We start from the raw sequence: 23,486 nt of genomic DNA, 5'->3' as shown, positions 1-23,486 counted from the left end.
TGTGTTCGTTACTTTCTAAACAGTTTACATTGTATGCAACTCCTCGTGGACTGTATAGAGAACCTACTGACATGTCTGCTTTTTTAACACGCAGGTATTTTAGAGGCTTTTACACTTTACTCAGTGTATTTGAAGGTAAACCTGAATAATACCACAGTACTGCCCTACATTAATGTTAAAACTCCTTCAATAACAGGAGCAATACTGGATTCAAACTGCACACCACTGCCCAAATATCCAAACCAATGTAGGTTTGTGACAGTTACATGAACTCACTCAAGCTAGAACACCTTACTGTAGCATAACATTTTTCATGCAGGGTTCTGTGTAACGTCAAAGCCTAAGGGTGGCAGTGCCTATTGGTTTCCCAGCAGGCAGGAAAACCTCATTCTCAGCCGCCTCCCTGCTAGTCCGGCTTCCAGAGCAATAATACGCTCTACACACGATTAACACGGTTTCCTCCACGGACTCGTAACTGTAATTTAGCCTCAAATTTGTATTGCGGAAAAGAAAGCAATGAAAGAGTGATTATTCCCTTATACATAAATACACACATTTGGCACGTCAATAATAGCCGTGTTTGTTTTCCAAACTCAAATGCCCGGCGCCGCATTTTAGCAGTCAGCATGGAGCGCGTCTGTCACGACTGCTGTGGCAGTGTGGATGTTCCTCTGCACTGAGATTTTTATTAAACTTTCCCACCCTCGCTGCGTCTCTCGTTTCCAGCCGAAAGCATTTGATTGGCACGACTTTAGAATAATAATGTTTCCGTTGCACTGTGCGATGTGAACTCTTAAAGACATGTTCCATGATTGTATGCCGAAGCCTGGACAGAATGTGTGTGTGTGTGTGTGTGTGTGTGTGTGTGCTGATGAGAACTACATTCCTGTCCTGCGCTTGTTGGGACTTTTGTCACAGCTTTTCTTAAGCATTCCTCCGTCACACCACACATGTACGAACCAAGCTGATTGAACCTCTTTTTTAATTACAGTTAGAAACATTTCTAATTTGACTGTCAATCAATGTAATCAGAGTTCTTAGAGGGAGAATCAGGATGATTTTGCTGATGCTTTTCAGAAGTTTGACTTCAATTCAGGCAATTTATTGACGTCCAAGATGCCCAGACGTACCCACCTGGACGAGGTTTCAAGCCTTGTTCTCTTTCTGAGACATCATTAAGCTCACACGTCTTGGTGCACATGTGATTGCACCACTTTCGTTTGCAGTCAAATCAACATCACAAGCTCAGTTTAAAGTGTTAGTTTGTAGCCGTGTAACAAAGCATGTCTCTGATCACGTTGAAATTATGTTTTTGTTTTCCAAACTCGTCGGCTCAAAGGTCTGACAAACGTCAGGAGCTGTTGTGTATCCCTAATCGGGCAGATTAAGACTCTCTTCCTGAGCCACACAGGCACATACTGTACACGCACAGATCAGCCTGGTCACCCAACACGGCTCTACCATGACTGGCTTAGGTTTCGCCTATATTAAATGGAGCCTCAGTGAATAGAAGGCCCTGCCTGTGCTGTGTGAGTGAATGAAGGAGACCAGGGATGAGTATTGAGCCTAGATGAAGCTGAAGGCCTATTAGAAGAATGGTGTCACTCTCTCCTTAGCCGTAACCCGACCTGTTGTCAGCGGGCTTCACTAAAGGTCAGGCTACAATGGACAGTAGAGACCGCAGCTCCTCCGCAAACAGTTTGTCAATGAAGTTGCAGTTTCACTGAGGTCAGCTTAGCCCTTTGCAAGAACTTGTTTTAAGATTTAAGAGTTATTTTAGAAGATATTGTCTGACATTTAGGGGGAAACTTCAGAGTTTAAAGGTGGAGTAGTTGTGTTTTTACTAGACTGAATGCCTTCCTGTCTCCCGGTGTCTCGGGGTTTTGAACCTCACATTTAAATCTTGACATAGAATGAAGCGTTATTGTGTGATTTGTTGAAATATCACACGTTTTACGGTGTCATTTTGTGTACATTTTACTTTGAAATTGGCAAGTTTCTGAGAAACAAAAAGGCAGTTAGTCAATTATGCCAATTATTTTTATTTATTAAACAATTTTAATACTTGAACTTGTTATTATTGAGACTTTTTTTTAGTATTAAAGTTTAGCATTAAATAAAAATTACCTTTTGTCTTTACCTTTATTTGTTTATTATTATATATTATATTTCATGCAATCAGTTGATAAAAACTCCAGAAGCTTACACACACTTTACTTTACTTTCACACACGGCCTTTATTAGCGCCCAGTGGACAGAAGTACATCCTTAAATTAGCATCCATATGCACATATGCATCGATTTTTTATCAAATCCTGAGATACTAAAAAGATACCTCCCTGTACCCCTCTCTGTTAATGTACCAATCATCTGCCATTCATCTGCTCCTATTGTGCCCTGTGACAGTCTCAGTATGTTGATGTCCAGGTGCTTGAATACCTTAATGAGATGTACCCTACATAGATATAAGCTTCCCATACTACTGTACACACACATACACTTTGTCACTCTTTACACAGCAGCCGTGTTTTCTGCTTAAGAGCAGGAGTGGATATGCGAGAAGCCTCATGAATAATTCACGTGTTAACAAATCTGTGGTGTTCATTGGCTGAGTGGTTTGGATCAAATGGGCCAAGCTGGGTCGGATATGAGCCTGTTTACAGTCACTGTCACTTGTCAGTCTAAGGCACTATACACAGATGAACACTTATCTCATGCTATGCATTACAGCCCATTAACCGCTGCCGGACAGCACACTCCAGTTTCCCCTGCAATTTAGACGCAGCGGCAGCCTTGAGACAGGTGGACTGTCACGCATGCCGCAGTCTTTCAAGTGGACCTGCTTTTCAACAAAGGTCCCTGGATTAGGAGCGTAATTCAAGAGCCATGGAAAAAAAAAAATGCTCGCTATTATACCACCCATGTTCTTAAGCATCTCTGGCTTTTCCATAGCTGGAGAATATGTGGTGTAGAGTGAACTCCTCCAGCGGTGACCGTGATCAAGGGACTGAGGGAAGGAGTGGGACAGCTTCTCTCTGAGTCACACACATTCACATATACAGAGCCCACACTTTACCAGAATATGTCGGCTATAAACTGATTGATTGATTTATTTTCTCTCTCCTGTGTGTGTGTGTGTGTGTGTGTGTGTGTGTGTGTGTGTGTGTGTGTGTGTGTGTGTGTGTGTGTGTGGACACATGTGGGCGCTTGTTTATTTCCTGTTTGGTCCTGTGCATCCCTGTCTGACTGTGTTTGTCTATGTGCGTGTATCTGTTTATGCATGCATTCCTCTGTGTGTGTGTGTGTGTGTGTGTGTGTGTGTGTGTGTGTGTGTGTGTGTGTGTGTGTGTGTGTGTGTGTGTGTGTGTGCTCCACAGTTCGAGGGCTGTAACAAAGCGTTTTCACGTCTGGAGAACCTGAAGATCCACCTGAGGAGCCACACAGGAGAGAAGCCGTACCTGTGCCAGCACCCCGGCTGCCAGAAAGCTTTCAGCAACTCCAGTGACCGCGCCAAGCATCAGCGCACTCACCTGGACACGGTCAGAAACTAAGTCTCTGCTCTGTGTCACCCACCTAACGTTTCACCAGAGTAGATTAATGTTTAACCTGTGAAGGGGGAAACAGTCTGGGTGGCCGCTGGCTGCATGAACTTATGGGCTGTATGTGTTTGATACAAGATGCATTTAGTTGCTACGAAATTGAGATTACATTATACCCTAAATTTAAATATTAGTAATAACTAGCAACTAATCTCCATGTATGTGTGTGTGTGTGTGTGTGTGTGTGTGTCTGCTCACACTCCTTCAAGTTTACAGCAACTTGAGAAACGGCACTACTGTCGGGGTCTCGATGCCAGTTTCCACTTCTTGACAGTGTCAGACTTCAGTGTGCTGTCAGTCAGTGAGCTGTGTGGCATTCTCACACGCCACAGGTCATTAAATGATCAGTTCCACGAGGCCGAGTCGCAGGTCAATAACAGACTTGGATCGGAGCTGCGAGCTCACACAGAGCCTCGCCTGTTTCTCTGACCTGTATAAAGGAGGGAAAAGTTGAGTCAGACATCGCTGCCACTCGTCATGTCTCCCCACCAAAACCTCACTTTATCACCATCTGCATGACAACACGGCTCGGGAGGAAATAAATTAGTTCTGCTCAAATTAAGGACGATTTAGCTTTTTATTCTCACTCTTCACAGTTTTCTCCTTTACGTTTTCTCTTAGCAACTATTTCATGTCAATATGTGCATGTGTGAGATTATTACTGCGTACTTAAAGTATTATGTGATCCGTCAATAAATAAATATGCACATCCCTACAGACCTAACCAGCCATAAGGATATAATAGGAGTCAATCATAGCTCTGGAAATCAAGGATATTATTTTGCAGAGGTCTTTGAAGGAGTCACATGTCTTACCTGATTGTAATCAGTTAGTGAAGCCAACATTAAGTTAATGTAAATGTTATACATGGAGCCATATTCAGTCAACTCAATTAACTCCCTCGATTAGATCCCAAACATTTCAGAGACGGGAACAAAACTCTCCAAACAACTCTGTAACTCAGACAAAATACAATTATAAAAGGCTAAATGAGCAAGTACTAAAGCCAGAGAGAATAAAACATCAGTGGTGCTGAGCAGGTAGAAAGAGAGCCGCGGCGGCGCACAGTTAGCATTTCTTAAATCCGTAAAACGCTCAAACTCACCGCTTTCTGCATAACTTCAGTATTTTTATAATATTCATATTTCCAGAATATTTCCCCCTCTGCGTTCCTGTTTTTGGCCAGCCACCAACGCTTTCGGTACACGTAATAGTAAATCACTCAGAACCTTTACTTAAGCAGAGTTTTGAATGCAGACTTGTGTTATTCTATCAGTTAGGGATTTTCTTCAGCCGCCTACTCTTTCCACAGCGGAGCAAATGATACAGATAATCTGGGACCCTGATGCTTATGGCTTCACATTAACACCCCGCTAACGCATCCACCGTGCCTCCCCAGCTGCTCGCCGGCCAAAAACACTTTGAGTGGAAATCATTTTCAAGCTTTAATGATATTTATTCTACACAGAAGTTGTGCTTGATTCTTTTTTTTTTCCAACTCGAGGTTCTGCGCCGCATTGAGTGCGTTGCTTGACAAAACAAACATGGCGGAGATGAGTGGCACTGTAAGCGCCTTGCAATAACAATGGCTTATTTACAGAGAAGGTCGCGGTATGAAGGCAGAACTAATATAGACGCGTATCCTCTTACACTTTAATGGCCAACGACGAAGAGAAAGATTGCCGTGAGGGGGAAAATCCCTCAATCAGCGAGCTACATGCTGTATTTGCTTGGTTAATGGCAAGAATGTGAAATTATGAGGAAACTCCATGACAGTGCAGTCGTTTTACAGATGTCATGCCTGTTACTCTAATCTGCCGACGTCTCCCTCGTTACAGCCGGCCTGTATGTCAGCGTGCACCCTGACATACAGGACACACTGCAGGCGTAGAGTAACTCCACCGACGCTTTGTTGCTTCTCAATGTAGAACATTTCCCATCACGGGCCTATTTTCTTAATCCTGCAAAAAACAACTGACTATGTTTCTATATGTCTTGAACATAAACTCACTGTTTTACACGCTTTGTCAAGTATTTATGTTAATAATGATGTTGTCAGTAGCAAGAGAGGGAGGTCATTAGACTTACATTAGTCCTGAATTTAAACGCAACATGGAGATCATTTGTTATTGAATTAATTTATAATGGATCTTTTCTTTCTTCTTCTTCTTCTTCTTCTTCTTCTTCTTCTTCTTCTTACTTCAAATTCTGTCAGCTGAAAGGTAGGACTTTAACACATTTCAAACTTACCCCAATTTCTGTCATATCTTCTTAAATAGCTGCTCAACGTTTAGTTCTTGTGTCTCTGTCCTGACAATTAAGTGAAATGAAATGTATCGCACGCTTTGACCCGAAATATGTTTTTCTCTCTGCTTGTAGAAACCGTACGCGTGTCAGATCCCCGGCTGCACCAAGCGATACACGGATCCCAGCTCTCTACGCAAACATGTCAAGATCCACTCGGCCAAAGAGCAACAGGTGCGTAGAAAGGTAAGACACCTTCTACCAGAGAGGGGGTGGAATGGGATAGGTAAAGATGTGAGATTATAGAGAAGGAATTAGAAATATATTGGACCCTAAACAGAGATCACAGCCTGTGTTCACGTAGATTCTGGTATGTAATGTATGCTTGAGTTTATCCATCTGTTATATCTGCCCATGTTATGAATTGTAATTTAATCCCTTTATTATATTGTATTTGATACGATTGTTGACATTTGCATATAGTTGTTTATTCAGAATCTGCACCCCTGTGGTCTTATCAAGAAGTACGTCATTCTTCCTTATACATTATATGACTCTAACTCCAAGTTGACAGTAAATAATTAACAGGATTTATTAAATTAGGGACATTATCTTGCAGTATGTGTAAAAGAGAGATCACATACATGCTCGTGGGGGGCTTCGCCTGCTAGAGTACACCGCTGCCTCGCATTGCTCAAGAGCTACTGTGCACCTTTTTTCTCAGTAAGCGTCCAGCATGACTTAATTCAAGTCAATATTGTCGCGCTACAGGTTCTACACTTTATGTAATCTCTCCTGCTCTGATGTGCGTTATCCACAGATCTCTCTGGTTGCTTTAATTGAGGGGTTTCGAGTCCAGGGGTCGGGTAGAGGGGTGTCTTTGAGAATCGTTTCCCCAACAATAGATCAGGTTTGACCACATTTCATCGTGTCCACGGTCAAAAGCCCATTCTTTCCCTGACTGGAAGTGGGTAAATAACAGAGAATGGACTCATTGTTGTGGAAGGGGCTGGATAGTGGCAGGCTAGATGATGTGTTTCTTTGCTTAGCGCTGTAAAGGGAAACACATGTGTGCTTGTAGCATTGTTAATAAGCTGTACTGCGGAATACCCCAGTGACCAGATGTTATGGACAAATGTCAAACAAACGCTCTTGCTCCACGATTGAGAAGAAAGAGGAAAAACTGTGAGGAGCGTCGCCGTGTGGAGGACAGAGTTACATGTGATGAATGTTGCGCAGCGCGCTCGTACGGATCCCCAGGAGGACGAGCGCAAGCACAGTTATTGACAGACCGTATTTAAGTGTGAAATCATAAACGTGGATGATGCCAGCTGTAAAACTCAATCAATCATCTGTGACTTTACTGGCCCGGACACGATGAAGGTCTTAGAAGATGTAAGGCACGCACAGATATCGTTGTTATCCGTCCACTTGGCTCATCACCGTCGATGCACTTTGTGGGAATAATCAGCGGGTCGAGTAGATTGTTGTGATAATGCTGGAGAATGTTTCTCCAACCGCAAAATCAAAATGTGGAATTGATTTTCATGGAATAACAAAGTAAAAAAACTAATTTGTGGACAGATGGACAGACGGGCAGATTGATAGAGTTGGAAAGATGATGGAGAACAAACCTCGGTGAACAAACGTCGACCTTGTCATCTGTAGCTGGAGAACGTTTTTGTAAATTGAAATTGAAAATAACTAATTAAAAGGAATTTCAGCGCACGAATGAGTTTGTTTGTAGAGATTAGTTTTTACTGCCTGGTTTACCGCTAACTTGCTAATATATAGCAATTGAACCCTTTAATTTGAAGACTGCACATATATTTTATCTCTGTACTTAACTTTGGTCCTGTGGCTATTGTTTTTCCATAAAACGTTATCTAATATTGGAGCCAAAGCATTGAGACATTCGGTAGATTCCCCTTTCTCCAGTCAGTGTCTTGACTCTGGCACATACTTCTGATAATATGCTATAGACTTGTCCCAGTCCCTGTGTTGAATTTACAGGTTCTTTGAAGGTAAATCTCCTGAGAAAAGCAAATATGTGGTTGTTAGTACAGCCCTGGCGTGGACCTCAGTAGCTGTAATGTTTTATTACAGAGAAATCCACTGACGTATACAACAGAGGTCAGCTGTTCCACTGATCCATACGGCAGATGTCCCATTTCTCCAACTGACACAAGTTAGATTTAGGTTTCTTCTGTGTGGCGTGTGATCGACTCTCCAGCTGAAATGTGTCTTCAGTTGCCCCCATTACTGTTGGCAGTGAGAGAAACAGAAGCGATCTTGCGTTGACTCTGAGTTGGTGCATTGATCACTTACCGTCTTCGTGTCTGAGGGCAATGCATGACTCAGAAAGAGGCGTGTGATCTTTTCTCTGGTTACCCCTGACTGTAATAGTTTCAAACAATACAATCACGTTATTGCACAAAAAGAGAAAACAACGAAAAACACACACCACATAGGGTCCAGCCTACAAATAGACAAACATGAGGCTGTGTTTTGTTCTTAGGTTGTGTAATCTTGCAAACCAGATGGAGTTCTCTTCAAATGACTCAACGTCATTTCTTGTAAACATTTTCTGCTTATTCTCTTGTGTGTGTGTGTGTGATTGACAGCTTCGGCCCTGTCCTCACCTGGAGCAGGACGTCCTGAGTGACTGTCTGTCCATGCAGCACCTCCATAGCTCCACCTCCTCGCAGCACCTCTACAACGGCAAAGATGGCCGTTCTCCTGGACTGGGCCAAGACATCTTCACAGGTGCACACAGGAAGTTATCTGACACCCTGATTATGTAACCTTAAGTCATTTAAGACTCATTTCGTTTCTCATTGTACTTTTCATGTTTTCTTTCCACATAAATCTTTATTGGCAATGAATTTGCAAAAGTTTCCTTTTAACCTCGGCTGTAGTAAAGAAAGAAATAAGATTCTTCCTGGAGAATATTTCTTAGTTATCCAAGGCACACCGAGCTATATCTTCTTTCACTGCCCATTACTTTAATCCCTGGTCATATTGAAATCAATATCTTATGCGACCCATTTCATTACATTTGTATCTTTCTGTATTTAAACACATTCAATATTTTACACCACAAATGTAACAGGTATTTATTCCATATTGATTTTACGTTTCTTGTACCCTCTTCCAAATGTTAAACTATCACAACACATGCTAGAATGTAAGTAAATTATGGCACAAATACTTTTTTATCTTTTGCTTTCTGGGCTTGAATACAACATGTCATACGACACCAGTAGTAGCAACATCATCGCCTCAGAATATCGATGGCCAGGGAGTATTTGTTCCAAACAACAGAGGAGCAGGCCAACAAGTGAAGTCTGACTGCCAGAAATCCCAACACCTGGCAAAGCAATCCCCGAGTCATTGATGGTCATACACAGTCAACAGTCCTGCAGACGTATTATGGTTATTTGTGGCTTTAATGCATCACAAATCATACTTAGGGCACCTTTTGTTAAACAAAAACAAACAACTATAATGCATCTTTAATTGCTTGTGCACATTGTATATCAACATGTTAGCTGTTGCACTCCACTTGGTTATTTTAGTTTCGAAGGAACAACCTGGCACTTTTGTTTGTTTGCATTGTAATTCATAACCACATCATGTTAACTTGTCATGCAAAGGCTGCAAAAACCATCACGAGTCGCTACAAACAGGAACTTCTATTCATCACATGTGGCCTTTTAAACTTCCACTTTTCTAATTGATGAATTTGACCGCCACCGAATGTCAACACTACGTTGGATTGGCACCAAGAGAGAGATAAATAGATTAAAAGCATCTTAAAGACGAGAGAGAGTCCCTGCAGCTCGCTCAGTTTATGGACACATCTGTCCTTGCTTTCTGCCTGTACCCCGTCCAGTCTCCCCGTTGCTTTCTGTTATTGTTGCTGGAACTCAGCACACCGTTGACGACTGTGAACGCTCAACTTGTCTTTGAATGTCGAACCGGGCCTCTGGGTCTTGGCTTTTTTCCCCCCTCGGCCTCCCTCAGTTTCTGAGTGGATGTTGCTCGCTCTCTTGTTTAAAATGGTTTAAAGCCCGGAGGAGCTCGCTCGTCAGCCGATGCCAAAGAGGTTCAGGGATGCAGTGTTATTCGAGGCCAGCAAAGATGTTGCAGGTTGGCATCCAGGATCCCCATTTACATGAGTTCCACTTTGTTTCAGGGCCAATAGGATGCATGAAAGAGGTGGAGCAAAGTGGGCAGCCATCCCATCATTAACACTTGTGGAGCAGAAAATGAGTCATGCTTCCAGTCAGAGTTAAACTTCTTTTCCCGTTCACCGGTTATAAGTCTGCTCTTATTCACATGGCTGCAGCGAGACTTACGAGAAGCCCCTCTCTGTTTTATGGAGCGTAATTAGAGTTCTCTGATTAACCAGAGGAAGGACTCATGGTAGCTTTAGTGAAGAGGTTTACGTGCTCTTATTAGGCTGAATTGCTGATATACTACTCCATAACTTTCTTCCTAAGCTTGACCAGAAGCCTTTCAGAGCCAACGCACAACATCTCCAGAACATAATCCTCTTCTAACCCGTAAAGAGTGCCATCACATCCTCTCACTCTCCCACCACAAGGAACCAGCGATGAAATTGAGGCAATCACAGCCATTATTTGTCGACTGTTTTGCCGGTCTGATAGCAGATGTTGGGGCTAAAGGGGAAAACATTTAAGGTCTGTGATTGATGATTTGGGGGTAATGAATCAAGCTTGTAACCATTTCAGAGTGCTGTCAGATCAGGCCCCAGCATGCTTCCACTCGAGAACAGCTGCGCCTGGAAACGGTAAAACCAGGAGCACCAATCTTTTCCCTTTCCTTTCATCTCCTCCTGTCTTCCCTTTTTCTTCGCTGGTTGACTGCTCACGACAGTCTCCTCGTGGATCCTGGGAAAGAAATCATATGATAAAAGAGAGCTGAAGATGGAGGGAGTAGATTTATTGTGTCGGGAGAACAAGAAGAGATCCAGTATATCCTCTCTTAGCAAGACTGCGTCTAGTACTTGATTTCAACATTATTTGTCTCTCTGGAGCAACATTTTCAGATGAAACCACTGGAAACTTGTCAAGGGAACTAATGGCGGATTTCTTTGACTGACATGTGCGACAAGTGCGGCGCCAAAGACTGGTGGACAAGTGCACAATATTTTGACAAATTGTCCTCAAGCACATTCTGTATATCTGAACACTAGCTTCTCTCCCCAAATGAAACGGTACATGCTTATTTTCCCAGTTATGCAAATGTTTTTTTTTTTGGGCTCAGACATTTAGAGACAGCCTTGGGGAGCAGTTTTCACTCAAAACAAAAATAAATATCATTAATCTATAATAACAATAATTATTAGTTGCAGCCATAGTTTTCAGTGCATTCTGGACAGGAACGATGGATCTGTGTTTAATTAGAGTCCACAGCTTGAAACAGTAGAAATGTTGGCAATACGCAGCTAACTTCAATAGAAAACAATGCCCCCCCGAAGACCACTGTATCAATACAATGTTAATATTATCTAGAAATACTGGTTAAATAGTGGAAGACATATTGGAACCAGTCAGGAAATGATTCTCTTATACTGTTATACTGATGCAGTACATGCAGAAATACTCGACATGTATACGTCTGCATGTACTCGCATAACCTCGAGCGTCAGCATGCACAACCGCACAAAACGGAGGCTGTACAGTAACCCTATTCGCCCCTCTTCAGTACCCTTCTGTTCAAAGTCACCGCTCAAACACATGTAACATTTTAGTTCATTATTGTTTAATAAGAACAAACAGCTGAAAGGACAAACAGGGCCAATCCCCGTGGCAGTACAAACAATGTACCCTAAATTACAAACAGTTCAAACGCAGAGCATTTTATTTCACAAAGCGCTGTGATTGGATGAAGGTTGTCAAAACAAAAGCCCGTTGCCATTAAATGACTTTTAATACGCTTAAAGGAGAGATGGAGTGCAGGGCCCTTGAGTTTATTTGGCACATTTACTGAATTAGCTTTGTTTGTCTTTCAGGCCTGTACGCTGGCTCCAGCACCCCCCATCACAGCGCCTCGGTGGAGCTCCTTGCCCCTACTCCCCAACTCCACCCACGTCTCCACCGCCGACCTGCCCTCCCGACAACACCGACTGGACCGAGACCTCGGGAGCCCTCATCACCTGTCCCCGCTGGCTGCCATGGATGGCCCAAGAGACGGGTGAGTCCTTCGTTGATGTGTAACGCGGATATATTAAGCTGTGGCGATGTGTCATACTTACTCTGTCACTGTCGAGGGAGGCAAAAGGAAGGAGTTAAAAACATTAAATCTGGTAAAAGTTTATATTTCCCAATTAATGAGTGGAACATTCTGCATGTCACAGTCCTTACTCATGAGCTAAACTTCTTCTGATTGGCCCCTGCAGTTAATATGTGTGGTACAGTCATGTGAAATCAACCAGCGTTACCAAAAACACTCAACGGAGCAACATCTTCGCTGACAACAAGGCCCAAAAACAACAGAAATCATTACAAAGGACAATACATTTCCCATTTTCACACATGGAAGTACACAGGTCAGTTGAGCTTTCTTCCTCTATTCATCACACCGATGGTATCATAGATCCTCACGCTGCTTTTCACCTATTTATCATCCTGAAACAAGACATATCCGCTGGGCGAACCCACTTAGATCATGATAGGTTAAGCCTCTCGGTCCTGCTGACAAACCCAATTGGCTTTTTTACTGGAAACAAACTCAACTCAACAACCCCCGAAGACATCCCCTGTGGGAAAGAGAGGCTGTGCCGGTCACCACAGGGTCACCGTGACACATCACCAGCTCTTTTTCTGGCACTGGAATCGATGTTCATAAGGTCCCCCATCTCCACTGGATACGACTGCATCAGCGCAATGACCAAACCACTTGGCCGCACATGATTCACCCTTTAATGAACAAAAACTGTGATAGGATCATCGCTCTGTGTTTATGTTGTGAGCTGTTTTATCCTCAAATTACCTGAATCAACACATTTGGAAGTAGAAAACATTGTAACAGACATTGTTGAGGGATCATACAACAAATACAAGCACATTAAATGATGCCATTTTCAAAGATGATGCGTCTTCTAGATATTTGTGAAAACAAGTTCAACCGAGGATACTTTTAAAGATCATTTAGTGTTATTAAGTAAGTGGGCCAGTGTTGCTACATCTTTGGCAAAGAGTAAAATGAGTTTCTGCTTTAGATTTCTTGTCAAGTCCATGAAGAACAAGAACCCATGACTTGCTTTACTGAAACACGTTTTTAGAAAGCTTCCGATTACACACACCAGAGAGTGTCCAAGAAAGCACGGAAAAAACCTGCAGCGTGTACAAGTGCAACTGTCTTGCTCAAGGACGCTTCACAAGAAACTGACGACTCTTTTCATAGATCTGTGTTGTCCTTTGTGTCTGTGTTTGTGTGCGTGTGCGTGTCGTACGAGAGGCACATCATGTTTCCTATTAGTGCGGATGATTTCCCCCGAGAGGCAGCAGAGCAGAGCTGCAGAGCCCGAGTGTCGTCAGGAGGCACAGTGTGTACTGTGCCGAACAATGTGCTGGAAACCAGGGAGGCAGAAAAGCAAAACAAGTATTTTACAGTTTAATAACATTGAGAAAGATTGGATGAAATCAAGCATCATAAACCCCGTGTTACAAAAGTGATCGTGTTACGTAAACGTTTAACTCCGTGGACCGCTCTTTGGCTGTCTGTGTGTGTGTGTGTGTGTGTGTGTGTGTGTGTGTGTGTGTGTGTGTGTGTGTGTGTGTGTGTGTGAGCTTTTAAGGGAGTGTATACAGCATATGCATATGGCAGAATGAGGTTTGATGGCTTTCTTACTCTAAGAGCCGTGCATGCATTTGTACTCGTGTGTGTGTGTGTGTGTGTGTGTGTGAGAGGAGTTTACATATAGTAATTCAGGAAACACACATGATTGCATGTGATTGGGGGGGGGGTGTGAGGCACAGCAGACTGCTCGACTTCCAGCACAAACAGTGCAGTGGGCCGTCGCGGCGAAACCGCCTGGATGTAAACGTCCGAGCGGCGCTCAGAGACGCCAGGTCGGAATGGAAGCATCTGGAAGGTGATGTGTTGTTTCAAGCCTTGAAAAGCAAGGAGGAGAACGCTGTCGAAAATTACCTCGCGGTTTCAGTGCCTCGTTCTCTGCGGCATGCACAATTACCAGCGCGAGGAGAGGAATGGAAAGTGAAAAGGACCTGAGTAGTGGATGCTGTAACAGCGGTTACACAGGCAGGGTGACATTATTGGTTGTGAGACGGGGGTCTGTTCCTTTGGGTGCTTGATGAGGAACATCTGAACATTGTGTGTGTGTGTGTGTGTGTGTGTGTGTGTGTGTGTGTGTGTGAGTGGTTAGCAGTGAGAATCCCCTTTTTCCATTATGTAACTTAAGTGCCTATTATGCCATATAAGAAATCTCTCGTGTCCCTCCCCCACCTTCAACTTGTGACGTGATGACAACGCATTAAAATCGCGGCAATTTCCAAATTTACAGATTTCATCAAATCAAGATGTTCCACCTAAAAGCAGTCATAAAAGCACACACACACACACACACACACACACACACACACACACACACACACACACACACACACACACACATACTGCAGTGCCATATCTGTTCATCGCACAGTGTGGACGGAGGGCGGGGTGAGGCAGGGGACCTTACAGTACGACCAGCCGGGCATGAAACGTCTACTCACATTTTCCTGAAGATGGAGCATTTGATTTACATGTTTAAAGCCTTGAGTATACAGGCTGCTGCCAAAGTCAATATCAGCGCCGCACTTGTTTTTCCCAAACGGTTTAGCAGGACATTAAACATTTTGACAAAATTATCAAACTAACCTGCTTCTAGTGTGGCAGCCTCTGACCTCATGGCTAAATGTGTTTACTCTGGCTCAAATGGGCCATTTAGACTCCTTTTACTTTGTAAATACCAGTGTCATTTTTCTGAAGCTAATATTAAAATATGCCAGTTAAAATACATTTGGCGATTGGCGTGGCACAAGTGCGACTGAGAGTGTGTGTGTGTGTGTGTGTGTGTGTGTGTGTGTGTAGGGCCTCTCTCATAGAGATGGCTGTTGGACCATGGCGACCTGTGCTCACAGAGAGATGGGTGGTAAATGTTGTCATTCACTGCTTCAGCCATATGTGGTTATATAATTGTGGAGGGGAGAGTCTACAGCCTTTACCTGCGTATTGATATTAGAGCCCCTCTGCAAATATTAGTCTGAGGCGGTTTGATACCTCAGCAGTGATTGACACGGACTAATTGAATTAGAGTGGCGGCAGAGACGGCACAGAGCTACATTAAGAGCTCCTGCTCTGAAGGGGTGCGTTCACGTTCTCGTAACTTTACACTGCGTGTCTTCCAGCCGTTATCTTTGTACAATGATCCCGAAAAAATGAGAGTCGATCTCACAGCTCAAACAAAAACATTGTTGAGGTCGTCACTCATGACGGCATGTGGCTCATTTTGCTCGGTTATTAATGTGAAGTCTTCAATTAACCCGTCTACACAAACGGTTAACTCATGGAAAAAGATTCAGGTGATTTACTGTCAAATTCCCCCAAAGATGACGGCGATTAGGGACGGATTATTTGAGTTTAGGGCAGTTATCTTTCTGGGACTAACGGGGATCCTGTGCTCACCCCACTGGGGCCTGCAGGGCTGGCTTAGCATTAGCTTAGCTTTAGCCAGGATGCTGCAGTCTTTATCTCAAGCACAGCTTTAGCTTGCTAACCAGAACCAGAAGTGTTCCCACCGATCTGCGCCAAAGAAGCCCCCGTCATCTATCAGAGGGGCTTAATGGTCCGAGAGATGAGAGGCGAGTCAGAGGGTGTTTGTGGAGAATGTAGGGTCTGCGGAGGACAGTCTGAGCCTCGCTCCCTAGTGGGGTAGTTAGCTGCAGGTGAAGGAAGATGAACGAGGAGCAGAGCAGCGCTGCTCATGAATCTTCAGGTTTCTTTCCATCCAATCATGCCTCAGTACAAAGAGCCAACACTCAGAGGGCAGCTTCTCTGCATCAACTTGAAGAAACGTTTCTGGACAATAGTTGCAGTATTGTTGACGTCCAAGTCATTTTGTCTGAACCTCAGGGCAGCAAACAGTCCAGGTTGGAAGTCCATGTAGCATTTCTAAGATCGGTGTTGAGTCATGAACTTCTTTGTTGAATCAAAATATCTTCCCAGAAGATTTTCCCATATTACTCACTGGAACATTCAGTGGGCTTCTCAGGTCGTAGTCACTGAGCTATGTTCTCAGTGAGGACTCATCTAGCTCATCACTTCCCTCTCCTCCAGACACTATCTTCAAGCAATAAAGGTCACATCCATCTGTTATGGAAGACAGGACACAAGGGTATTTTACATATCTGTCCACACTCTCCGTAAACTCTCAACCTTCTAAGTATTTATTAAATTTAGTCCATCAATCTGATAGCCTCACCTTAAAACCCCTCAAACTCTACCTTCAGCAAGGTCAGCGGTCAAATCACTCCTTCATTGCAGTGGGACAGGAGTGGGTGGGCCGGCTTGAAAAAGCGGAGTAGTGCGGGATGGTCAGCGAAGATGAATATCGGGGGAGAGATTAATGTGGCATATGAAAGATTCCCCTCATACCTCGAGCAAGCTAGAGACTAGCGAGAGCTGGGCTGGGAGGGGGGGGGGGGCAGCTGGCAGTGATTAGCTTATGATTCACTTTAGCTGCACATAGAGGCAGCTTGTAAAAATATGAACAGTATAACTGTTTCCTGAGTTTGTGCTGACAGCAGCTCCTGGGGGAATTGTGCTCTCTGCAGGAACACATGGCCACGCACTGGGCCTGTGCCAGCTCATGGATTAGCCACGCTTGCTAAAAGCTAGCTTCTCCCAAAAGCTGGACTAACACAAGGTGCCACACAAGCTTCCACAATTTTGTCGAGATGGACACGGAGGTCAATATGAGGCTAAGCACTTAAATTTGAAAGCGAGATGAAGATGTTCTGTCACTCAGAGGCATCAGTCCTCTCACCTACATTGTATTGATTTGTAAATCCTGCAAAATGTGAGATTTGGAAAGTCCCTCATTTCTTTATTTCAAAGTTATTAGCTGTGGATGTGGGAAGTATTTAGATCTTTGACATACCATCAATAGCACACTATAATAAATACCCCATTAAAAGCAAAAGTGTTTTCTAGAGTAGTAAAACATATTGGCACCAAAATGTGCTTGTAAAAAATAAAAGTCTTCATTAGGTGGCAATATAACCCCTCTCCATGTTATATAGTATTATTGGATTAATATTACTGATATAGCCGGATGAGCTGGAGCTAATGTTACTTCTTTATATAACTTTCTTTAAGAATACATCATGTTTTATAAGCAAATAATTGAATGCAGTCAAAAGTAGTTTGTGAAGTATTCGAGTTAAGTACTCAAAAGGTGTATTTAGGTACAGCACTTGAGTAAATGTACTTACTTTCCACCACTGACATATAATAATGTGTTCATTGGCTCGAGGCCTACAGTATCTCACCACCAAATTTCATGGGATCAATTCACATTTTTATTAGACAGGCAAACCGAAAGAAGACATACAGAAGGAAAAACATGACCTCTCGTATAGAGTGTAATAAAAAGAGTATGCTAATGTATATTTTTTTTATATATAGCTTTATGATAATCTCTATTAACGAAGGCAGAAACACTGGGAGCCTGAAGCTACGTCCTACAGCTGAGCAAAATGTAAAATTAATTCAGTATTGGCAGGAACGCGTCGCAGCTTCTCACACTTTTCTCTGACATCGTTTACCATCTCCCTTCATCGGCCGCTCTCCGCCCGAAGGTCCTTCGCGAAGCCGCTGCCAGCTCCTGAGTGCAGGGTGGGACTTCTCTCATGCGTGGAGCAGAAGGTCATATAGTAGGCTCCAGCCAGTCATCTGAGGGCTCGGCTGCCTCCAGCAACACTCTGTCATCACATTCATATAGCGCTTAGTGCAAACCATATGCTTCCATGGCACCGCGGCGCATAGTAACACAGCAGCAGTTTATGTGTTGGCATTCCTGATATGCAGTCATGAGAGGCTACTAAGTAGCTGTTGAATATTTTGGGGAGGTGATTGGCGGGCTCCGTTTTAAAGAGGTGTTGGCTATCAGCCTAAGTTTGGACCAGATTGTTAAGTTAATATCAAGTGTACAACATTAAGTTGTTAAATCGGTGGTCATTTTCAGTTTCTGGTTAACTTTCACATTAAACATTTAAGCGTCTGAATAAATACATGGTTCTTGCTGCTGCTGGGTAACTTTATCACTGTGCTCTTATGAGGCAGAGCAAGACGCACATTAAATATCTCTCTTACAGCATAAAGACTAGCCTGACGCTGTCTGAAGGTAACGAAATCCACCTCTACAGCTCACTAATTAAAGGTTCAATGTGTAAGATGTGAAAGAATATAAACCTAAAACCATGAAAACAATGTGAAGAGGTAACAGTGTGGACGTTATGTGTTGTGTTGCAGAGATATCTACTGAAGTTAGCATGCTAACAGCTAGCTGCGATCCATCCTGTCCTGTAATACCACTTGTTCCTCTAGAGGCGATGGTGAGTCAGTGTAGCTCCAGTCTGCCCGAGGGCCCGAGGGAGAAGAAGCACAGCTGCCTGACTCGCTTGTAAATATTACAGCCTGGTTCCGTGTTTGTTATATCATTTGTTTATTGGATCTTGTCAGCCTTTGTGCTAAGCTAAGCTAACCGTCTCCTGACTCGAGCTTCACTTTGATCACACAGACATGAGAAATATGTTTAATATGCATAATGTAATCCTCCATCTTTTTAAATCCCTTGACATGCACAGATCAAATAAAGATCAAATAAAGAAACTGCCTTCATTATAACGGCGTACTTTTCATCTTAGATGATGGTTTCAGATGCGGCAAAGCGTTCATTTCATTCTGCAAGTGTTTGAGGGTAAAGCAGTTTAACTGTGGCGCTAAATGGAGGAATTACCATCGTAATGTTTCACCATTTGTTTGGACTTCTTTGATCTCCAGATTTCCCAGCGCAGCCCAGTGTGACTCTCCGATGCTGACACTAAAGAAAACTTGGCTTCATTTAAATAGTACATTTGAGATTATATCTCTCAGTTTAGATTTTCATTTGAAGACTGCCGTATCAAATGACACATATATCCAATAGCATTGACAAAACTTTATTGAAATGATCAATATCGACAGAAATAATCTCCAGTTGTCCACAAAGTCACAAACATGTCATCTTAACATTTCATTTTCTCAAAAGTCATGAATGTAAACACTATTGTGCATTCTTCTCCCGAGGCCACAAAGTCTAGTTACTGCAATGGTGGGCAGTGTGTGTGTGTGTGTGTGTGTGTGTGTGTGTGTGTGTGTGTGTGTGTGTGTGTGTGTGTGTGTGTGAGTGATAGGGGGGGGCTTGGTTTCACTTGAATGCACACTCTGCTGTTTGTTGATTTAAGATCATAATATGTGGTAGGAGGACGATTACGTGTGGGGAGCCCAAGTTTCCACACGCCTGGAATGTTTCTTCTTCTGTGTGTTTCGAATCGCCAACTGCTCTTCTGGGTTTGTTGGATCATGTGGTTAGCAGGCCGACGTGCAGCGCCTCTGTGATTGGGACGTCACGATGCGTGAAGCATTTTATTGAGACTGTCGAGAAAGGATTGAATAACATATCGAGAGGTTTAAACGTATATTTCCCCTCTTTGTGTCTCCTCCAGGGTGTCGGGTCCCCTCCTGTCTCCAGGGATGAAGGGAACAGGCACGCCTCCTCCTCCTCTGGAGAAGCAGCATGTCCACCCTCACCACAAGCCCTACTCTCACTATCACCACCATCAGCCTGCCAACGACGGTAAGACTGACCCAAAGACATCTGTCTGAATGTAATGTTTCAGGGAATCTGTTTTGGCTTGAACGTGTTCATTGGCGTTTCAATTTGATATCCTGAAATGTTTCCCGGTGCAGCTGATTCAGTAACATGTAGCCGGAGTATTACTCTTGTAAAACTTCCTATGAGGGGATTGACAGTGACAGATCACTTGAATATACACAAGAACACCCTTGTGTCCTTTTTCAAACACTTAGACCCACATGAAAGGCCTCAACGAGAGGAAGTTGTCTCCTAGAGCAGCGATACCGCCCTGTGGCTCTGTCAGAGCACTTTTGGGACGGAGAGAGATTAGAGTCGTAGAGACAGAGCGGGGGAAACCACATGCCGGAAGCCTTTTCCCTGAGCTGAATTAGCCAACAAAATGCTGGCTCATGTATTCAGCTGTCTCTCAGCGCCCTAACATGGCAGACTCAGCTGTCACTCCAGAGCCTTTTTCCTAATGCCTTAAACACTGTTTTCCCTGTAAAGATCTACACATGGACGTCTCTCTAACCACGCTGTGGTCAGGGAGTTGCGTAAAGGCGCTCCAGGCAAGGCTGCTTTCCCATTATCGTGACTCCTGCGGTCCATTCTGAGTACAAACTGAGACTATGGGGATACTTGTTACATACTATGAGGCTGGCGCAGTTAGCACGAGCACAAATATAGCATTGTCATAATTTCAGTTTCATCCGGGTGGAGGGGATGCTTACCGACCTTAGAAACCATCACACAGAGACAACCGGTGGCAGTCGATCAAGTCTGGCTTCTATTTCACTCCCGGGGTCCTGGATTCTTAAAAACGTCTTCAAACGTCTAAAATTTAGTTTTTGAGATTCAAGGTCGAAACTATTTCTGGAATTATGGATGGGGGAGTGGGGGGGGGGGGGGGAGCGGGGGTTGGGGAGGCTTTAAATCTAGGTATGCAACATCTGTATTGTTTGGTAAAAAGAAAAGAGTGAGAAAGATATTTTATTACATACTACTGCTATACTATGACTTTTTTATGATTTATTTATTTATTACTATAATGAAAGACATAATATACTCTGACTTTATTATATTATATATATTTTTTTTTTAGAAAGAAGAGAAGAAGAGGATAATGAAAAGAGGGGGGGATTATATAGGGTTTTTGGAGGGCAGAAGAGACGAGAGGAGAGAATATATAGAAGAGATAAGAGAGAGAAGATTAGGAAGAGAGAGAATGAGGATAGATATTAGGAGAGGAAGAAGATAAGTATGGAGGAGAGAAGAGGATAGAATAGTATATAAGAGAGAAGAGATATATAAAGGAGAGAATATTAGATAAGTATATTATATAATATTATATTAATATTATTATAATATATATAATATATATAATATTATATAATTATTATATAATAGTTATATATATAGCAATATTATATAATAGTATAATATATTAAGATATATATAGATATAATATATATAATTCTAATATAAATATTTTTTTATTTTATTATATTTTTTTATGACATAATATACTATAATATTATATTAATATATATAATATTATTAATATAAATATTTTTGTTTTATATTATATTTTTTATGGCATAATATCCTATAATCTTATATAATACATATAATATGAAAGATTTTTTTATTATATACTATATCATGACATTTTTTATGACATTTTAATAACAATACTATTTTCTGACTTTTTTATCTTTAATACCTACAATATCATGATTTTTTTGTATGTAATAACTTTACTATGGATACAATACATTTATACTATTATACTAATAATTAATTATACTGGTATACTATTAATTTTTAATAGATTTCTACGACATTGTTTATGACTTAGCATACTCACTTAATTTATAAAAAAAGATTTACACACTATATTATGACTTTTTAATGATGTTTTTGTGTCATACTATAATATAACTTTTTAATAAAAAATAATAAATTGGTGAAATTCTACTTATTCCTGCCTTTGTGTATTCAATGCTAACACTATTCTATCACTTGTTTATGTTATACTATACTGTGCATTTGCTATAACACACTATCACTGTTCTTTATTATGACGTACTATGACTTCTCCTTTACGACATGCATCTCTTTCTCCTCATCTCATTTCCTAGAATACCAAGGCAGCTTTCAGAGCTGCTTCCATTTCGGAGACTCCTACAGGATGGAGCAGACGGTCGGCGGTGTCCACGTCCCAGGAGATTCTCACGCCTACACTTCCCAGCAGCACAATGGCTTCCACATGACAACTAGCAACACTGGCACTGCAGGTGAGAGCATTTTTACCAACAACCTACCATTAAAAGATCACCCCAATTATTTCAACTAAATGTTAACCCCGCTCTTTATCGTGTCTGCGCCAGACTTCAACTTGACCCAGGAGCTTCAAGGAGGCACAGGGTGCCAGTTCTCCTCCAGCCCAGAGGAGAACATTTTCTTCCAGGTGGGCAACTTCGACCGCAGCCTGAGCCACATGTCCTCCGTCTACACAGAGACATAGAGCAACACTGGAGCCGGGCGCTACACCGCACCTACTCTGCAGTCCTTCATCTGCTCACACTTGGATCCCCTCTGCTCCACTTCCATGTTTTCATACAAGATATGGGTCACTCTGAAAATCTAAATAATTTATACCTTATTCTGACCTACGCTGCCAGATGGAGGTGAAACGGACGTAAACTGCAATGCGATTAACTACTTACTGATCTCAAGGGTCACATGTATAACAGTCAAAGCAGGTTCCCAACCGTTAAGGCTTGTGGCCCCCCCCCTTTAAACAAAGATGTGTTGCGATTAGTTTAACCGAAAAGTCATTCATAACAAAACAAAGACTTGCTTCTTGCTCTCCCAATTAAGGATTCAAAGTCGTCAGTTTTTAGTCGTGAAGTTAAAAGGAAAAGATAAATAAACAATGTGCCCTTTCAGTCGTTCAAACTCATTTCTTTTAGCTTTATTTGTTGGATTCAAAATCACATTTAGAACTCATCATGTACACATGCAGGTTTTCAGCATAAATATATTAACTTCAAACGCAACAAAACAACTGAATGGAAATGTCCTCTCCCTCCTCTTCATGTGCTTTCTCTCTAATCTACATATTTCAATCTATTTTAGACTGAAGTGTAGAAAAGAATATATCATTTTGCCGTGTTGTTTTAGCAAGTGGAAAAAAAATGTGTTTGCATTTCTGTATTTTGTTGTTACGTGTTTTTTTTTTTTTGTTGTTGCTTTTTGGATCATCTCTGGAGGAGGGTTTGAACTCATTAATTCTGCAATAATGCAGAGAAACCAACCTACTTTATAATTATTATATGTATAAAATGTACAGTTTGTTTACATCAATCATTTGAATGTTTGTCATTTCTCAATTTAAGAAATAAATAATTGAATGATCACGTGACGTCTCTTTTTTTTTACATGTATTTTGACGCTTAATATAAAATACAATTAAAAAAAAAAGAGAACTCAAAATCACATTAGTAGTACATGTCTGGAAAATATACAACGTTCAAGTCTGACACTTGATAACGAGCACCATGACAAAAACATTCAGACTGTGTGCATGTTGTTCCCTCTAGTGGACACTAGTGAGTACTGCAGACAGGACAAAGATCCCTCATGTCGACAACACTTTGTCAGCTCCTCCTAAAGCCTCGATGTGTTTTGTGTAACACTTTCACCGCCGC

General features: G+C 42.2%; 1 protein-coding gene and 1 pseudogene across 1 annotated transcript in view; one reads left to right on the top strand and one right to left on the bottom strand.

Annotated features, from left to right (window-relative positions):
• glis1b (GLIS family zinc finger 1b) overlaps nt 1-22,964 on the top strand; it is a 66,872-nt gene extending 43,908 nt beyond the window's left edge. Inside the window, 8 exon segments of the mRNA XM_029429180.1 lie at nt 3,378-3,539; nt 5,979-6,089; nt 8,468-8,609; nt 11,884-11,960; nt 11,962-12,065; nt 19,643-19,773; nt 21,915-22,070; nt 22,164-22,964. Coding sequence (XP_029285040.1) covers nt 3,378-3,539; nt 5,979-6,089; nt 8,468-8,609; nt 11,884-11,960; nt 11,962-12,065; nt 19,643-19,773; nt 21,915-22,070; nt 22,164-22,300 — 1,020 coding nt within the window. The 3' untranslated portion in view covers nt 22,301-22,964.
• Nucleotides 22,736-23,486, bottom strand: part of LOC115006741 (elongation of very long chain fatty acids protein 4-like) — a 10,439-nt pseudogene continuing 9,688 nt past the window's right edge.

This window comes from Cottoperca gobio, chromosome 4 (genome assembly GCF_900634415.1).
Source record: "Cottoperca gobio chromosome 4, fCotGob3.1, whole genome shotgun sequence".
NCBI lineage: Eukaryota > Metazoa > Chordata > Actinopteri > Perciformes > Bovichtidae > Cottoperca > Cottoperca gobio.
This window is presented reverse-complemented; position numbering and strand designations above follow the sequence as displayed.